General features: G+C 41.5%; 1 protein-coding gene across 5 annotated transcripts in view; it reads right to left on the bottom strand.

Annotated features, from left to right (window-relative positions):
- Window positions 1-2,169: 2,169 nt before the first annotated feature.
- Window positions 2,170-19,146, bottom strand: part of USP33 (ubiquitin specific peptidase 33) — an 88,956-nt gene continuing 71,979 nt past the window's right edge. For all 5 annotated transcript variants that reach the window (XM_048859794.2, XM_048859798.2, XM_048859795.2 and 2 more), the window contains 5 exons: window positions 17,726-17,807; window positions 12,237-12,345; window positions 7,012-7,114; window positions 6,352-6,420; window positions 2,170-3,405 (listed from right to left, as the gene is read on the bottom strand). In XM_048859794.2, coding sequence (XP_048715751.1) covers window positions 3,248-3,405; window positions 6,352-6,420; window positions 7,012-7,114; window positions 12,237-12,345; window positions 17,726-17,807 — 521 coding nt within the window. In that variant the 3' untranslated portion in view covers window positions 2,170-3,247. The remainder of the gene's footprint in view (window positions 3,406-6,351; window positions 6,421-7,011; window positions 7,115-12,236; window positions 12,346-17,725; window positions 17,808-19,146) is intronic.

Here is a 19,146-nt window from a genome sequence, read left to right as displayed (position 1 = left end):
CCCTCAATCTCCTCAGCTTAGAGTTGGAGGGTCAATGCTACTCGCTTCAGTAGCTCCTGGTGAGCCCTGAAGTCCTCCTGTGGTGCGGAGGGGGGTGGGGCTGCAAACTTGTCATCCGGCGCGTGGGAGGAGGCTGGTACAGAGCTCTGCACATCAGCCGGCGCCACGGGATCCACCCCTTGGTCGGACTCCGCGTGTGGTGCTGAGGATCCATACCCATCGATCTATCCCTTGGAGGCCTGGATAGTGAGGCGGAGGGAGCCTCCGACGCCCCTGCTACTGAATGAGCCTCTGGCTGAGCATGCACCGGGGGCTAGGGGATCCACTGTCACCACTGGCCCTGCTATGGGGGCCCTTGCCACTGACCGTGCTGTGACACCGGCAGCACTAGCCGGTCAGGTTGGCTGGGCTGGGACATAGGGGGCCACATGTGGGATGAGGTCAGGGTTACCAATGACCTATCAGTACCATGGGAGCGGTACAATCAATGTTGCCGAGAACGACGTCTGCCACGGGGACCGGGACTCCGACATCGAGGAATGGTGCTGCCTCGTGCTACTACTTCTCAAGACGCTGCGACGTCTAGATCCGCGATGACGCGGAGCTGGCGATCCCCGCCAGGAGTCGTGGGCACAGTGACTCGAGGAGAGAGAGCTGGTGGGTGCTGCAGAGGGCCCTATTGTGTGGTAAACCATTGGCTCCTCTGCAGTTGTAGAAGAGGGTACTGACATGATGGCGGTGGTCTTTTGGGGTACTCATAGTGGCAGTAGAGAATGGGAGGCCCTTGTACTCCATTGGAATCCTCTGAGGATGAAAACTCAAATCTCCATAGCAGGATGTTGCACTGGCTGTCTCAGGCTGATGTGCAGGGGTGTGGAGGGAGAAGCTCCCTGACCTGGGTCCGAATGAGGCCTCATGGTGACTTCCATGCAGCCTTTTTGGGTAAAGCTTGGTAAGGAGTTGCAGATACTGCACCTGGATGAAATGGGGGCTTCTCCCAACCAGTAGAGGCAGCATTGATGTTCATAACTGATCAAGAAGGAATGAGGGCAGGCAGATTTTAAATCCTGGTGTCTTTGGCATAGCCTGGTACCCACCCACAGGTACTGAGGTGGAGGGGGTGAGGGGGACGGGTAATCCGTAAACAGATTCCCCTGAAGTCTCAGTTCTACTACAAATACTACTAAAAGCTAAAACTACATTATAACAGTAAAAACAGAAAACACTTCAAGAAAAACTAACTATATACAATTCTAAATGTTTGAAGGTGCATCATACTTGAGAGAACACTAGTAGCTCTCACTCTGACCATGCAGCAATGAGAAGGAACTGGAGACAAAGTCAGTCCGCCCCGCTCTTTACCACCTCTGATGAAACCATGAGGTGAGGCAAGGGCGCATGCACAAACCAATGGACTCTACTACTTTCAAATACTCCAGCTTCGGACACGTGTAACATACAATGGAATACAATAGGGACCATCACTTGAAGAAGAAAGCGAACCCCCGCTCGGGTCTCTGCCAATCTGATCCAGGGGAAAACTCCTTCCCAACCCCAAATACGGCGATCAGTTAGACTCTGAGCACATAGGTAAGACCCACCAGCCAGACACCTGGGAAAGAATTCTCCGTAGTAACTCAGAGCCCTCCCCATCTAGGGTTCCATTACCAGCCACTGGAGACATTTGCAGCTAGCAGTCGCAGATTGGCTACATACCATTGTAGGAAGTCTCATCATACCATCCCTCAGTTTGTTGCAATAAGTCATAAATCCAGTGTTCAGAGGGAGTATTATTATTTTATTTTATACCCTGAGAAAACTTGCTTCAATACAGATATACCCCCTCCCCGACTGCACACTTGTAGTTGTCACTTGCCACTCCACACTGGAACCTATATGGGATATCATTAAACAACTACAACCCAAACTCGATGAGGGCCCCATCCTGAAAGAAATCTTTCCTGAACCCCTCTTCTGGCCTTCAAACAACTCCCAAGGTGGTCCAATAAAAGATATTACCTCACGTTGTCTCTAAACACCAGCTCCTAACACCTAAATGGGGAAAACTTTAAGGAACACCTCTTAAACACATGAAATCTGTATTGCAATCAAGTTACTACATATTATTTGTATTTCACTTACAAGAATTCAAACACATTTGAATAAATATTTCCAGTTTTTAAAGGTCATTTTTATTTAAACCAGCCTTAAATAATGTTGATTTCGGGGGGGGGGGGGGGGAGAGAAAGAAAAAAGATTGAATGCCATTCACATTCCAGTATACATTATCCAGCAAGATTTTGTAATCTTGCAACATATTTTATCCAACTTCTGACATCACAAATCATGCCAAAAAGTGTTTTGTAACTATACAATGATTTTTTTCAGTTTTAATTAAATTTAATTAAAAAAAAAGACTAGACAATTTAATTTCTTAAGTGCGCATCAGTCTCATGTCCACAATCATTTACATTCCACGCTTCATGCTCTCAACAAATATCCTAAAGAAGACTAAGATTTTTTTCCATCACTGATAGTATTGAAGATATTTGGTAGGTTTATATACAGAAGCTTATTATATGATTTAAACTTTAGTAGGCAATAAGTTACTGACATATGCTGACCAAAACAATATTCCATCCAGACTAATTATATATTTGATATATTCAAATAAGAAAAGAATTTGAAAGTTTTATGCTGTTCATTATTTTATACATTGCAGTGCAAACAAAAAAAAGTGAAACTTAACTTTTCCTGAGTGTTTACTACTTCCCCATGATCCATTTAAAATATGCTCTTTTTATACCTCGTCTTGTCAAAACTGTACAATTAAAGACATGCTGCATTTTGTAAATGTCAGAAAAGACTGATCAGCAATTTATAGCAATATTTAAAAGCATTTTTAAAATCCTTCATCTCAATTTTATAATTCTACAAAGGACAGCATAGGTTTAATATGTAGCAAAAAACTGTGTTGACTTTTTTTCAATTAACCAAATGTTCCAAATTATGTAAGTCACATACCTTCCAAAACATGAAGGGAATAGTCTGTCTGAAAGGTTTCAAAGTAAATTTTTTAACAAATCTGTATTATAAGTTTCAAATCATTCTTCCATTACTAACATAATGCCCAATGAGCTGCCCCTTTCTAGGCAAAACTAAAATAAAAAAAAAACTAAACACCTTTCAGGAATGTGTTTTGGGCAAGTGGAAAGGATTTCTTACAAATTCATATTTGTGCTGATGGCTACAGACCACGAGTTTCTAATTCAATCTTCTCCTCTGTTTGAAGCACATCAGGTTCTACTGGAGCAACAGGTGGTCGGAGCATGATCTCTGGCCCGCCCCCATAGATTGACTGGAGAAAATTCCAAGTTTCTTCGGAAATCTGTCCAGAATCTGCTCCTGAAAACAATATATTTAATCTTTTTCAAAAGAGTATCTTTAAAAATTTAGATTATGAGTTAGAGTAAAACTCCTGTGACTTTAGAAAAAGATGTTTAAGAGTGGCAGAAAACTTCTTGCCCTAAATACTAAACACTCCAATTTAATATCATCCCTTTGAATTTCTGCAACACTGTACATACTATCCAACCTGGTTACAGTATTTTGTAAGTGAACTGTCAAGAACATAATGGAGAACAAACTGTTTCTTACATTTAATACTAATTAATACCTAAAACCAACTGGTCACCAGAGAATGTGGCACGTAATTTTATCTCAAACGTACAACTAGCATATCAAAACCCAAAATAGGTTATAAAATGTGAAGTTTCTATAATGAATCATCTTATTTGATATATTTGTCCACCAGGCTGATTGCAGACAAGTTTGTGTTCACGTTCTGGCAATCAAAGGATTTCACATCCAACTCCAGCTAACTAAGGCATGGAGTTAAGGGACTCCACAAAGTCCAGTCTGCTCACAGTGGCTGAGACAACGCACTAGAAGTGCAGACTATAAAGCAGGAAACACGAAGAAATTCTCAGAACCCAAGGAAGAATACACCAATAGGACATTACAGATGACAACAACAGAATCACATTGACTTTAACAGGTGTTGGATCAGCAATTACGTGGTACTGTACAGTATTTACCAGAGTTCCTGTCACCTCTCTCTCTTTCAACTCAGAGTCAATGCAAGACAAGTGAGTTTAGTAGAAATACTTTTCCAATTCCTATCTAGTTCTATTATGGCTTAGGATAGCTTAAGCTAGAGTGAGAGCTTGGTGGCCAACCTACCAGCAGTAAGTGATTTAACACCAAGTTTCCTTATTGTTGTATGTTATAGTCAGATGCTTAACATATGGACACTGTGATGCTTAACATATGGACACTGTGTTTAAATAATTAAACCTCTAATATACCATGGGTCTAAGTCTCATAGAAACCAAGTAACAGGATAATGTAAATATTTAGCCATACTGCCTGTAAACTTTAAAACCACATCTTAGAGGGTAATATTATGAAATGCATTAAGATGAATTTTGAAAGAGTACAGTTACTATATTACTCCTGGGGGCATTCTGTGCCACTGCATGCATGCACATTTCATGTAATGCGCATATTTTTAATTTTTTTTTTTTTTTTCAGAAAAGTTGCTGGAGTTCTGCCTTTGTCCCACCAGAGGGCGGTATGGCGCTAAAACAGAACAGCAGCTCCTGGCCAACCCCAGCTCAATAGGGAAGAGAAAGAGCCTGCCTTCTTCACAACGCCTGTTGGGTCAGGTCAGGAGATAGGGGATACGCGGAGACAGACAGCGTAGGCTGCTGGGGGGGTCAGACGCAGGCTCATAAAGGCTAGTGGAGGAGGACAGACTAGGGCAGGGGCTGAATGCAAGTGGAGGCACAGGGCCACATGGGCAGAGGGGAAGGGGATGCAGAGCTACAGAGGGGAAGGGGGATGGCTGAGTGGGGGCACAAAGACACATTAGGACAGGGATACATGGAGATGAGGGAAGGGGGCTGGCTGAGGGGTGCAAGGACACATAGGGACAGGGGGGAGGGGTACAGGGCCGTATGGAGAAGGTGAGTGGGTGGCTGAGTGGGGGTGGAGGGGCACATGTTGACCAGGGCAGATGTGCCTGACTGAATGGGAGAGGCTAGGGGTCAGCCAGGGTCTGCATGGGGGATGCTTCCTAACAATCCCTCCCCACCCCACCCCCGCAAAAAAACTCTGTTCCATATGTTTGCCACACATACCCAACAACCCTTCACGTTCATACCCAGCAACTACTTCGCCCTCCCTCAGCTCCTCCATACCCCTGACTCCCCAGGCCTTTGCACCGCTTCTGAGGGGTGCGGGAAATATGGTTCTGTACTGTACTTTAAATGAATTACTCCTCAGAGTTCTGTATTAATATGCCTAGTAAGAATCTATTTGTCAAAAACATTTCCTGAATCTTTTTTTGTTGCCTGTATTGTTACACACATACTTGCTGACAGGTATTTTGAAATAAATTACCAAAATAACTGAAACTGGTGTGATTATATTGTGTTATTTTGACAAATAAAATAAGCAGATTTTTTCAGAATTTTAAAATATTTGTGCAGAATTTTTAATTTTTTGGCACAGAATTCCCCCATTAGTACTATATGCTATGAATGCAGATGACGCTTTCTGTATGTAATGACCTACCAATAACAATCCACGAGAGGACTCCAGCTCCATCATTCAAATCCCCTTCAGAACACTGACTTCTATCAGGCTCACAAAAATTATTAAAATTATTTTTAAAATTTAATAAGATCCTTTTCCTCTAGGTCTCCCAGGGCATTTTTTCTATACTTTTCCATTTTCTGTATTTCTCTTGGGCACAGACTTTGATATTTTTGTCTTGAGCTGGGCACACACACATTGTGGCTATATTCTTTTACTTTGACGTAATTCTTGATTCAAACTGATGATCCAAATCAGGACAGACTGTTTAAACGGATGTACCTTACATCCAGTAGCTTCAAAGCCAGCACCTCCAACCTAGAGGGAAAAGACTCCAAGCTCAAAGCATACTGAGTGGTACACATCTAACAAAAGACAACAGAGAGAAAATACTTTCCCCCTCAATAGAAAATTAGTTCTCTACACTATTTTCGATACTCATATCTGTAGTTGGATTTATCTGCAATAGAAGCTAGTCCATTAATTTTCTTGGGTAAACTGTCAGGTGGCCTGGCTGCTTGGGGTCATGTGTCTGTTTTTTTCTCCAACTGCCATGCATGTATGATCTGAAACTTAGCATGAAGAGCATAAAACCACTAAAACCTGCATATAGAACGTCATAGCAGCATTTTTCCCAAACCATTAACAAAGAATAGGCTGCATAAATAATTTACAATATTATTAGTTACTTACCTTGTTTTAATATAACATTACTACATTTAGTGACTGCAATCTTCGTATTATCAATAGGGCCTGGAGGATCTAGTGTGGAAAAAAGAATAATAAAAAATTAGGACTCTGAAAATGGAAAGAAAGTAGTTTTTATTTTTATTTTTTTTAAAAGAGCATTGCAGTTGAGTTGCCTCCCATTGGTCTACTCACTGCTGAATTGTATACTTTGTATGGAGGAAAAGGAAACAGATGATTTCAGCAATAGTACTATGATACAAAGACACAAATGGACATTTTTCAGAAAGTAACCATTGCAATAATGAATAAAATCTTCGAGCAGTTTCAAAAGCAAGTTAGCCACAATTGCTATCCTTACCCAATCCCCATAATAGATATTATCCAATATTTAAACTGTAGCTTTACAAAAGAGACTTGCACCTGAAGACAGCTCTATTAACAAGAGCTGCATAATTCCTGCATAATACTTGCAACATATCAAAGCATGCATTAAATATTTTCTTTACTATTCTGCTCATGATATTCTTTGTTCTATCCTTCTGACAACATTCAGACATAATTTACTTTACTGGTACTACTACCTGAAAAGACAGAGAACATAACGAAAGAGCACAGATTACCTACCTACTGAAGAGAGTTTTATAACCCCAAGTAGTTACTTACCACGGTCTTTGCCCTTCACAAATCCTTCCCATTCTCTGAACCACTGCATACTGATGCAGTAAAAAATGGATGGAGATTCTTCTTCTTGGAATGCTCTGTTGAGCTAGAAAAAACAATAAAACAGACAGGCCCATTACCTGCATTGTTATAGATAGATGCAAAATGATTTTTTTCAGTAAACCATGATTTCTATCTAATATCTGATGAGTTGAGTAGCAATATTTGGATTGATACAAAATTATTTAAATGTTCTCAGTGTATCAAAGCAGTAAACACTTGGTAGTCTTGAATCTCACGAAAATATCTGAAAGTCAATTCCTACTTGAGAGTTTAAAGATTTTATGTTTCCTTTGAATAAACTAGTACCTTAACTAACAACTAAAACTAAAGCTCCTCTATTGAGCATAAGAGTGTCCATCACCAACCATTGCAGGGGAATGTCAGGGAAACCCAGACTCATGTATGTGAAAGAAGAATCAAGTTACATTTTATTTTATCATATAAACAGCTTTGCAATTCTTATATCTAAACCTGGTTTTCTTAACTATTTGAGATCTTGCTGACTTTCCTTCAAATGAGACCTTAGAAAGAAAAAACTGATTTTGTGCCCTTTGTTTTCTTTATTATAATGTAAAAAGACAGCATGAAAGAGGTTTTTATTCTTTTTTTTTAAACTCTAGAAAAAATTGTTACTAGCCTTCTGTAACTGCTGTTACAGTAACTGCTGTTCTTCAAGATGTGTTCCTCATGTCCATTCCATGCTAGATGTGTGCACGCCCACATGCACAGTTGCCAGAGACTTTTTCTTTAGTGGTATCCACAGGGCAGGCCATATGCTCATGGAGCCCCGTGCTCATGAGCCCATATAAGGAGTGCCTCTGGCCCTGCGCCCTCTCAGTTCCTTCTTGCCGTCAATTCTGACGGAGGGGTAGGAAGGCGGGTCACAGAATGAACATGAACAACACATCTCAAAGAAGAATTACAGAAGGTTAGTAACTGTTTTTTCTTCGAGGGCTTGCTCATGTCTATTCCATGCTAGGTGACTCCCAAGCAGTAGCCCTGGAGGCAGGCTGAGAGTTCACGGACATGCTTCTTGCAACACTGCTCTTCAGAAACTGGCAATGTCCCGGCCTGCTGGGTGATGGCGTAGTGGGAGGCAAAGGTATAGACCGAAGATCAGGTAGCGGCTCTGCAGATTAGTACCTGCACAAGGAAGGCCACTGATGATACCTGTGCCCTCATGGAATGGGCAGTCATGACAACCGGGGAGACACTCTTGCCTGTTCATAATAAAATTTGATGCAGGCGGTTATCCAAGACGAGATCCTCTGGGACGATACCAGCAGACCTTTCATCCTGTCCGCCACCTGCCCTCGTTCTGTGACAGGAGGTAAGGAGTGATCAGTAGTAATCGGTGGACGTACTGCCAGCTGCGACAGATAAGGGTACCACATCTGCCTGGGCCAGGTGGGGGTGATAAGAATGATGTTTGCTTTTTCCCTTCTTATCTTCAAGAGAACTTTCAGCAATAGAGGGAATGGGGAAAAAGCGTAAAGAAGGCCCTTATCCCAAGGAAGGAGGAGAGCGTCTCCCATGGAGTGTCAACCCATCCCTGCCCTGGAACAGTACTGTGGACATATTTCTTGTTTTGGTGAGTAGCAAACAAGTCTATTACCGGTGTACTCAGAATATGTAGTGTAGAATCATCGACTATTTCCCATTTGTGGTTGTGTGGGAATTTGTGGCTGAGACAGTTGGCTATCGTGTTGTGTATTCCCAGTAGATAAGCCTCTGATATTAGGACATTGTGAGAGATGCACCAGTTCCATAACTTCAGTGCTTCTATGCACAGGGAATGAGACCTTGCACCTCCCTGTTGGTTTATGTAGTACATGCAGGCCATATTGTCCGTCATGACCTTTGTAGGCGTGTTCTTGATCAGCGGGAGAAAGTGAGCGCAAGCATTTCTGACTACTCCAAGCTCAAGCAGGTTGATGTGGAGACACATCTGCTGGAGACCATCTGTCATATGTTGTATGGCCATTGAGATGTGCTCCCCAGCCTATAAGGGATACGTCGGTGATCAGGAAAAGGGATGGGGAAGACTGAGCAAACGGGATTCCCATACAGATGTTTATTGGGTCCTTCCACCAGTCTATGGATTGCTTGACCCTGGTGTCAAGTACCAGAGGGGTAGCCCTGTTAGTCTGGATCTGTAAAAGCAGCAAAGAGTCCTGTGGCACCTTATAGACTAACAGATGTACTGGAGCATAAGCTTTTGTGAGTGAATACATCCAACGCATGCATCCGATGAAGTGGGTATTCACCCACAAAAGCTTATTCTCCAATACATCTGTTAGTCTATAAGGTGCCACAGGACTCTTTGCTGCTATTGACCCTGGTGGGCATCGATATAAGCTTGCCTATGTTGTCTCTGTTTGGCCTGTAAACCCAACTGAACCAAAACTGCCGCTTCAAGATTGAGGGCTGAGACGAAGTCAGCTGTGGTCCTGACGGGAATCTTGATTTCTTTCTCTGTGGCTCATAAGATCTCTGTGACAAATATTGAGGTGTGTACTGTGATGACCGGGACTTACACAGTGGCTAACGGCTGCATTTTCTCTTGCAGGCTGGCATGTATATCCCCAAGGAATGAAGGGTTGCCCGAGAATCCCTCAGTGTGTGAAGGGACGCATATGTCTTTTCAGCAAACAGCTTCGTTCCCTCAAAGGGAAGATCTTCCACTGTGGTTTGGACCACTTTTGGGAAGCCAGACAACTGCAGCCTTCTCATAACCACAGCTGTGGAAATTGAACGAGCCGCTGTGTCTGCTGCGTCTAATGTGGACTGTAGAGATGTTTTCACCATCAGCTGGCCCTCATTAATTATCGCCATGAATCAGTCTTTGTGGCAGATCTGGGAGCTGATCGATAAAGAAATTCACATAGTTCTGGGAGTCATATTTGGCCAACATGGCTTGGTAATTAGCCACCTAGAACTGAAGAGTGGCTGATGAATACACTTTTCTGTGAAACAGTTCCTAGCGTTTCCCATCTTGGTGGATTTAACCTGGTATTGGAGGCCTCTAGAATTAACCACATCCACAGTGATGGAACTGGAGGCAGGTGGGAAAATAAATATTCGGTGCCCTTTGCCGGCACATAATACTTTTTGTCCGCCCACTTACATGTCGAAAGGCCAAACGCAGGGGTCTGCCAAATAACTCTGACAGGATCCAGAAGTGCCTCATTAACTGAGAGGGTCACTGCTAGAGGTGGAAGATTGTTCACCAGTTTGTGGTGAGGTTCAGTCACTTTGTGCACCTGTTATTGGCAGGACTTTTGCAACCCTCTGAGCTAAGTGATTTAAAATAATCTGTCATGGATGGTGGAGGGGGCATCTGCTGCCTCATCAGGTGAGGACAATGAGACAAGCTTGAGGGGTGTATTTCCTTTCTGCCTCATCTTCAACTTCCTCCCCGAGTTGCTCAGGAGGTTCTGAACCCTTTGACACCACAGCAGAAGGGGGGTGCCTCCTTGCCTGTTGGTATGCCACACTAGGGGCCTGGGATGCTTGTTGCCTCTGAGCCAGCCAGGGGTCCCAATAGGTCCACTGAGGGTGGGAGCTAGCGGCTGGTACTATGGCTGCCCAAACCATAGAGGTTGAGGGTCGGGTGGGCAATACCCGGGTGGGCCTGGTGTCCATGATGAAATTGGGACTCATATGGCGGGTAGGATGACGGTGGGAACCCAAGTCCTCTCGCTCACTGTCTGACTCTGATGAGGAGAAAAGTGGTGTGCAGCATGGAGATGTCATTGAGTCCAATGCTCTTGGAAAACTCAGCATTAATGCCCCAGTACTGAGTACAGGCGAGACTGGTGTGTCAGACACCAAGAGGTCTGTTGTGCAGGTTGGAGATGTAGACCTAGTCCTATGGTCCGCCAGTGCCACGCGCACTGGAGTTAGTGCCGATGACCGTGCAGATGTAGCCTTCGCCTGTGCAGATCTTCCATGCTTCTCATGCCCCCACATCAAGTACCAGTACTTTTTTGCCAGTCCCCATCAGGTCTTTGGGGAGATCGACTTGCTCTCTTGGCTTGGTACCGCACATGTTCTAGATGCCTTCGGCACCGTCAGTAGCAATCATTTCTGGCTCAACTGAGGCTTGCTACAGGGACTCACAGACCTTTTCTTAGTGGTCTTGAGTGAGTGGCTCATCTCCTTGGGATCACCTGACTTCAATGTAGAAGGTTGCAGTGATAGCTCTGGCATTTGAAGCCTTAACTCTTTGTCCTTCCTGGACCTAGGTTTTAACTGCTGGCACCAACCACACTTTTGTGAACTGTGCTTTTCCCCCAGGAGGCAAATGCACTGCAAATGTCCATCTGTCATTGGGATGAATTCTTTGCTGCTAAGTCAGTTTTTGAAGCCTGGAGAGCCAGGCATACCTTTGTCCAGGGGTGGTCTGCACCATCCCCACCAACCCTTTCTTTCTTTTTTTTTCCTCCTTTTTCTTTTTTTTTTGGCATGACCAACTCAAAACAAACCAGGTACTAAAAGAAAAAGGCTTCAAGGAAAGCTAAAATTTGCAAAACTATAGGGAGTTAATGATCCATTAATGGACTGCTCTTAGCTCCAAGCTGTAGCTCACGAAAGATTATGCGCTAATAAATTTGTTAGTCTTTAAGGTGCCACAAGTCCTCCTGTTCTTTTCTCTAGCCAGGGGCAGTTGAGAAGGAACTGAGAAGGAAATGCCTGTGCATGCTGGTTAGCCTCATGGCAAGTGGGGAGACGCATGTGTGATGGACTGCTATTGAAATTCTTCAATTGGTACTGTGGGGGCGCACACACACACCCACCCACCCACCCCTATAATGGAACACCTATTGAGACACTACTTGAAGAAGAACTGATTGTTCACATGGTGCTGGCTCTATTCCTTTGTTTCCAATTAAGTAGCACTAAAATAATATCAGCTGAAAACGTATTCAATGTTTCCCTAATGTTACAGGTCTCACATACATAATTGTCATAGATACCACAGGGATATTATATTATTGCAAATGAGAGTAGGTGGTTCATGTAAAAAACATTGAAATATTGAAATATGAGTCACACTATGAAAGAAGTTGAGAATCCTGGTCAAAATATTGCTTCTGAAGAATCTACAAGATAAAGACAAAAAGACTGGAAAGAATCAGAGAATATAGATTACTAATTTTTACCCGAATAAATATTTCCAATTCAGTCTTCCTTCTTTTTTCAATTTTCTCAGCCTCCATTTGGCAGGTATGACAAACATACAGGTGGTTAACAGCTGGTCCTCCCCCATACCTATAATCATAGTAAATTTCATTATTAATTTAATGACAAATATTTCATATTTCTCCTCCACATTCTAATAGCCATGAGAATGTCAGCACCAGATTCTGTTTGCTTTAATGACATGTGGCAAACACACAGCAGTGTAGACTGAATTTCTTATTTTTAATGCTATTACCCTGGATAATTCATCTGTAAATTGGGGCAAAGCACAGCTGCACATACTAACAAGAGCTGCTGAGAATTGTCTATAATACACTCAGGTTCTGGTCACTATGACACATGTAGGCTACCATTTATTCTCTATACTACAGTAATATTTACCATAACTGGGGATACTGGCATTTGATCTTTGGAAACAAATCTCTTTCAGATTCTGCCTCGCTAGACCCAGTCCGAATAGTTTATTATTGAAATCTTCTCCTAATAAAGAGAGTTGGTCACAAGTTCCTTCAATGAACAGCACCAAGTTAAAAAAAAAAAAGTATATTTAAAGAGAAAAATAACCTTTATTGCTCTGATACTATCCACTACAAAAATGCAAACAACTCCCCCCTCTCCCTCCCCAAAGCCTTCATGGCTCTACCACAAAAAAGCTAGTAGCAGTTTATTACCTCTAAACCCAACAGTTTTGAATGAAGAAAAAAAATTAATACAATTAACAGAAAAAGCTTTAAAAAACAAAACACTTTTGAACATGTCTCCCAGATGAGGATTCAAACAGCAGCTATTATTAGTCAGTTATTAACAATTTTATTTGCATTTTTAAATGCACAGTTTTTCTGACATGCACAGAGTCATTCTGGCTGTTTTATTTCGCTTTTGTTTCTCAAAACTAAATACACAAAACTAAAACAAAACTATGAAGGTGGAATACAAGACCAATAAAACCCTCAGCCCCGCCCTACGCCAGTAAAAAGTTATCTGAAGTTTAAAAACAAAGAAGGAACAGTATATTTTTAAAATCCACCCACCACATACATGGCTTAAACAAATTATCATCCAAAAGAATAACAACTCTTCACCTGGTAATTCTGACTCAAAATCCTAATATAAGCATGTTTGATGTGCCACATTAAAAATGCCACTTCACATTTGTATGTCACCAAAACGATTTTGATGTATTTGCAAACATGTCACGAAGTTCTGTGGGGTGAGAAGAGGAGGTGGGGGGAATTTGTGATTGCAGGGCTGCAGTGGCCAGAGAAAGGGGTGACTTTCCCCAGCTCCAGGGCTGCAGCTGCCGGGGAGAGACCCTCCTCCTTCCCAGCCCCAGCTTGGGGGCTGCTGTGGAAGGGGAGAGAGGGCACATCCATTGCATTAGAAAGGTAAGACTACTAATATTAAAATATGAGTTGTGTGCTTTTATTTGTAGAACAAAAAAAGTTTATTAAGTTTTTTTTATGTAGCGCTTTTATCCAAAACGCTTTACAATAGTTAGCTAACGATACACACAACGTTTGGAAAGATCATTAAGTGGTCCGCCGAGACACTCAGCAATTTTCAAGTGGTCCGTGGAATAAAAAGTTTGAGAACCACTGCTCTACATGATTCCAACATCTAAACTTGCTCATGTCCACTGTTTTGTTCATAGATTATTTTTCCACATCTTTACCTTTTCTGCCAACTGCTAGCACATAAGAAAGTCATCTTCAAAGCCATTGCTAATACCAAAATGCAGGGCAGTCAGTACCATTATCCTGGAGACAGTGCAGCATTGGCTGGACTAGAAAACCAGCAGTATGACAAAGCAAAGACCATAGGACTGCTCCTGATCAAATGCCTACATGGCTTGAAGCCACGAAGATCATCCTGAATAATATTTGTTTCAGCAGAAAGGTCAGGTTGAAATGTAGACTATGGACTGAGGGTAATTTGTGTTCCTTTCCAGTGAAATTCATTATTTATGGAAGAGACACAGCAATTTGGATAATCTGATCCTACCTGTAGGATCTGATTTAGCTGTAGGATGCTTACAATCTACCTAACTGATGCACTGTTTTATTTCATTGGCTGATTATGCAGATGAGTTTTTGAAAATTAATGCTAAGTGCTTTTTTTTTTTTTTTAAACCACAAATGCAAGCCAGTTCTTTGAAGCAATGATAAAAAGCACTTTACAACGCCTTGTTTACTTAGCTGTACAAATAAGCTCCAGTCTAAAATCTGGCATTTAAGATCTTGAATCCGAAGAGAATTTTATTTGAAACCTCTGAAGACAGTAAGTTCGGTTGTTTAGGATTATTTAGACGATTATCACTCCATTTACAAAAAAATAATTTGTGAGGATATTACCCTTCAAGATATAGAAATGTCACATTTTGTTTAAATTAAAATTGAGTTATTTCATTACAATAAGAAATTGTACCCACTCAGATTTTTGTCTCTTATCACTCATCAAACTTCATGGATGCATTTAAATCAGTGACAGTCTTGTTTTAGCTCAAGCACTAAACAATACTTTACAAGATCACATTTTAGATTTTGAACTATATTCTCTACCTATATATATTTTCGACTGAATAGGTCATATGCGGATTATACTGTTTACTTATTAAAAATAAAAGGGAAATGCATCCACTAAAAGCATTCTTCTTCTTCAGGAAATTTAGAATCATGAGAACACACGTACACTTTTTAGCACTTTACTCAAAAGGACACCACCTCCCCAACACTGGGGAAAGGATGAGAGAACAAATACCACATGACAAATGTTAGCCATATTGCTTAAATTGGAAGGCACCTGGATACCTGGGAGAAAAGGCAATTTCTGGAAAATTTCAATTTTGCATGGGAAAACTTTGATTTTCCCGAAAGAATTTGATTTCTTGTTAGAAATATCAAAATGAAATATTTCATTTGAGAATGGTTAACCTAAAATGGAATATTTAATTTTTTTCATTTCAACAAAACATTAAACAGTATTTCCCTATCATGGCGCATTGTCTTATGAGATTTGTAATTCCAGCCCCCATTCTTGCCTATGGACTGAGTTCCCTGGAGAATTGTTTTCAGAGTAGCAGCTGTGTTAGTCTGTATTCGCAAAAAGAAAAGGAACACTGAATGCATCCGATGAAGTGAGCTGTAGCTCACGAAAACTTATGCTCAAATAAATTTGTTAGTCTCTAAGGTGCCACAAGTACTCCTTTTCTTTCTGGAGAACTGTAACTCCCACAAGGCAATGCACTGGTTTCCCTCTCACTGAGCTCAGAGCTTTGTGGGAGATCTAGTCTAGTCAGGGACATGGCCCCATGGGAAGCCTGATATCCCACTCTCTCCTAACAGCAATGCACCACAACGAGAAAACGCAGGTTAACGTTGAAGTTACTTGAAACAAAGCATTTCAGCACACCCCAACAATCCAAAACGAAGTATTCTGACTTGGGAAAATGTTCAAATGATTTTTGATCAAATTTTTTTGACATTTCCATATACAAATTTTTCAGAATTTGTTCTGCAGAAAATTTTGAAATTTCAAATTTTCATCTAATTTCAGGATGAAAACAAATGCTGAAATGTCAGAATTTCCCACAGAATGGGAATTCCAATTTCTGCTCAGCTCTAATAAGTACCTCTATAGAATAGAACTTGTTTACTCTCTGATCTGCTCTGCATACAAGTTACACTGGTTTAACTAAAGCCAGGTCTGCAACAAACTTTTGCAGGGATAGCAATGTTAGTTAGAGGTGTGATTTTCTTTATTACACTTTTATACTGACAACAGCCTCATGTAGAAGTAGTTATACTGGCATACAAGTGTTTTGGTTGGTATTGCTTATTTTGCTGGTATAAATGGTCTCTATACTAGAAGGATTTGCTGATACAGACCTGGCCTAAAGTTGTGATTTTAAACTAATTAGTTATACCAGTGCAACTTTTATGTTGACAAGTCCTCTGAAAGTATTGAAGGCAGTTTGGTCCCAATCAGGCTTAATTCCACCTTTACTTGGTTCCACAACAACAATCTGAACACTTTTTTAATTTAGTTTTTGATGGATGAAATTTAACTGCATTTGCAATAAGAATTTCAGTTTTCTTCAGCTGAAGAAGCCTATTAGATTAGCATAGAAAGACTGCCCCACCAAGCAGAGGTAGAGGTAGAGCAGAGGTAGTCAATAGGTGGACCATGGGCCAAATCCGGACAGCCAGACACTTTTGAACAGATCCCAAAATCTTTTTATTTATTATCATTATTGTTATTTTTTATTATTTTCTCTGGTGGCTGGATCTTGACTATACCTTGACCAAGAAATTGACTACCGCTGCTGTAGAGAGAAAAGGCAGCAGACACTGTCTGCCTAGCCTGAAATGCTGACAAGACCCCTGATTTGCAGTAAGGATAAGATCAGACATGGGAGGGGCATGTCTCAGAACATGGTATTTTCAAAAGATCTGTAACTTTCTAGTTTCTTGTTAAACTTAGTGTGGGGATGGTTAGTGGCCTTAACCATTACTGGTTAGTCAGTAGGAGGGACAATAAAAACAATCAGGTCACATTTCCTCCCCTGGCCCTCAATATGGAGGTAAAAGAGTTATTCCCAGTATCTCTGCAGGAACACTAAAGAATTATTTGAGGAATAAATCCTTCTCTGCTGGAAGGAGAATGACAAGCATGGAAATGGGTGTCTCTTTGGGAGGCACTGGCAAGTTCAGGGCGGGGGGACGGGACAGAGAGGGAAGAGATGCTGCTTGTATGGGTTAGGTGCAATGAAAAGACAAGCTCCATAGAGAAGTGGGAAGCAGCTGGGTGGTGGGGATGTAGGAACACATTTCCATTTTTTGCTTGGGGATATCTACAAATCATTACACCCCCGCCTGAGCTTTCATGCTCAGATGCCTGGGATTTAAAAGATAAAAATTATTGGAATGTGTAATGTGCAACAGAGTCCTCACGGACCTCAATGGGGCTCCCATGAAGCTTTGTTGCTTTAAAAAGAATTGAGCCTTACAAGGGTCACTCCTTCAGGAGGCACACAAACTCAACCTGCTAGAGGAGTGCAGAGGAATTACAGAGACCCCTCAGAAGTAAGTTATTTTGAAATAATTCTGGCAGATGACAGATAAAAAAGACAAAACCAAGGGAACAGAAAACTAGCTCTTTCTATAGCTAGGAAGCTGTGATACACAGTTCCTTCAAAATACCTCTTGCAAAGCACGTTTAGCTTACATGCTTTGTTATTTTGTAGAATATATATAGCATTTATTGGTATGATTCCCCAGTTACCTGTAACACCATTTACTTGGGTTGTCTTGTACAAAGCAGATTTCCTAAATCTGCGCCTTGCACTCCATTCTCTCATCCAGAATTCCATTTTTAACACTAACCCTAAGATTTGTGAACTCAGGACTTAGCACAAATGCTGGCTCTCAAACCACAGCGCAGTGTCAGTTACCTGCTATATAGGGTATCCCATATGTTCTGAGGTAGCATTACAACCAAGTCCTCTATAAAACCAGCTTTATGTGGAAGAACACCTATAAAAGAAGAAAAAAGTCTTATTACATTTTATATTATATATTATATAAGATATAATATAGTAAATGTTGTTTTAAATGATGCGTCAAAGTACCAACTCAAGAGTAATCTCTTAAAAGAGGCCCCACTCTCTTTAAGATGTGGCTGAAAATTTTACTGGAAAAGCTGAAGGGAATCACATCAAAGATTTAATTCAGACATATTTGAAAGCAGAAATGGATTGATTGTAAAGGCATCTTTTAAGAATGCTGGTTGTAAAACGTTTTTTTAAATGTAGGATTAAATTCTAATTTAAAATTGCTACTTAAGAACTTCCGGATTACTCACATAAAAGCCATTGATTGTGACTTACCAAATTCTATTCCACTCACTACTAAGTAAAGCTCTTCAGGCTTTCTACATAGCATCAATAGTCCACAAAGAGGGTTATGGATAATGAAAATTCAGGAAGAGGGGGAACAGAAGAAAGGCTATCGGGATTATTTGTTGTTGCTCCTACGACTGTACGAATACTATGTACTATAAACAGCTATTGTACATACACAGCATTCTAGCCTCTCCATGTGGGGGAAACTAGCGAGGATGATGCACATGTAGATGTAAGGGACTGGGGGTCTTGAACGCTGGTCCACAGGACTCTGACACGAGTAAATTCCAACCTTCCACTTGTTGTCAGAAGAGGAGCCAAACTCTGATAGAAGACCCCAGTCCTGGGAACTGATTGGTGGACCAACAGGGGTCCCAATTGGCTCATAGCTCCTATTTAAACCCAGAATAGCAACTGCGTTCACCATATTTAGGGCTGCTTCCCTGGCAATACCTGCTCCTACTGCTGATCTCCTGGTAACCTGACCTTGCCTGTCTTGTGACACCTGACTCTTGAGTTTGCTCTGGCCTGTGTCCGACTCTGATCTCCCGGTATCTGACCCAGCCTGACTCCCGACCCGACCACTAGGTCAGACCATCCATGTCCTGATCGTGACACTGGCATCTGTAGCAGCCTTGAACAATGAGAAGGTGGTTCTCTTAGGCTCAGGTTCTCCTACTGCACACATACACCCTGCAAATGGCCACAGGCATAATATTTTCTCTTTTGCACATGGTTACTTGGGAGAAGGTGCTGGATACTGCATGGTGGTTGCTTAGAAAGTCAGATGCCAAAATAAGGGTGACATCACAAAACAGTTTTCACGAATGTCTAGCAGAGGAAGGACAATTTAAAACTTGTGTACAAAACATGCAAGAAAGTGTCTTTAATCATTACTGTTTTCACATTGGATACCCTGTTGTGCCCTATCACTTTTGGGTTCCTGGGATTTTTATCCTCAGGGTGTAGTT

This window comes from Caretta caretta, chromosome 8 (assembly GCF_965140235.1).
Source record: "Caretta caretta isolate rCarCar2 chromosome 8, rCarCar1.hap1, whole genome shotgun sequence".
Lineage (NCBI taxonomy): Eukaryota > Metazoa > Chordata > Testudines > Cheloniidae > Caretta > Caretta caretta.
This window is presented reverse-complemented; position numbering and strand designations above follow the sequence as displayed.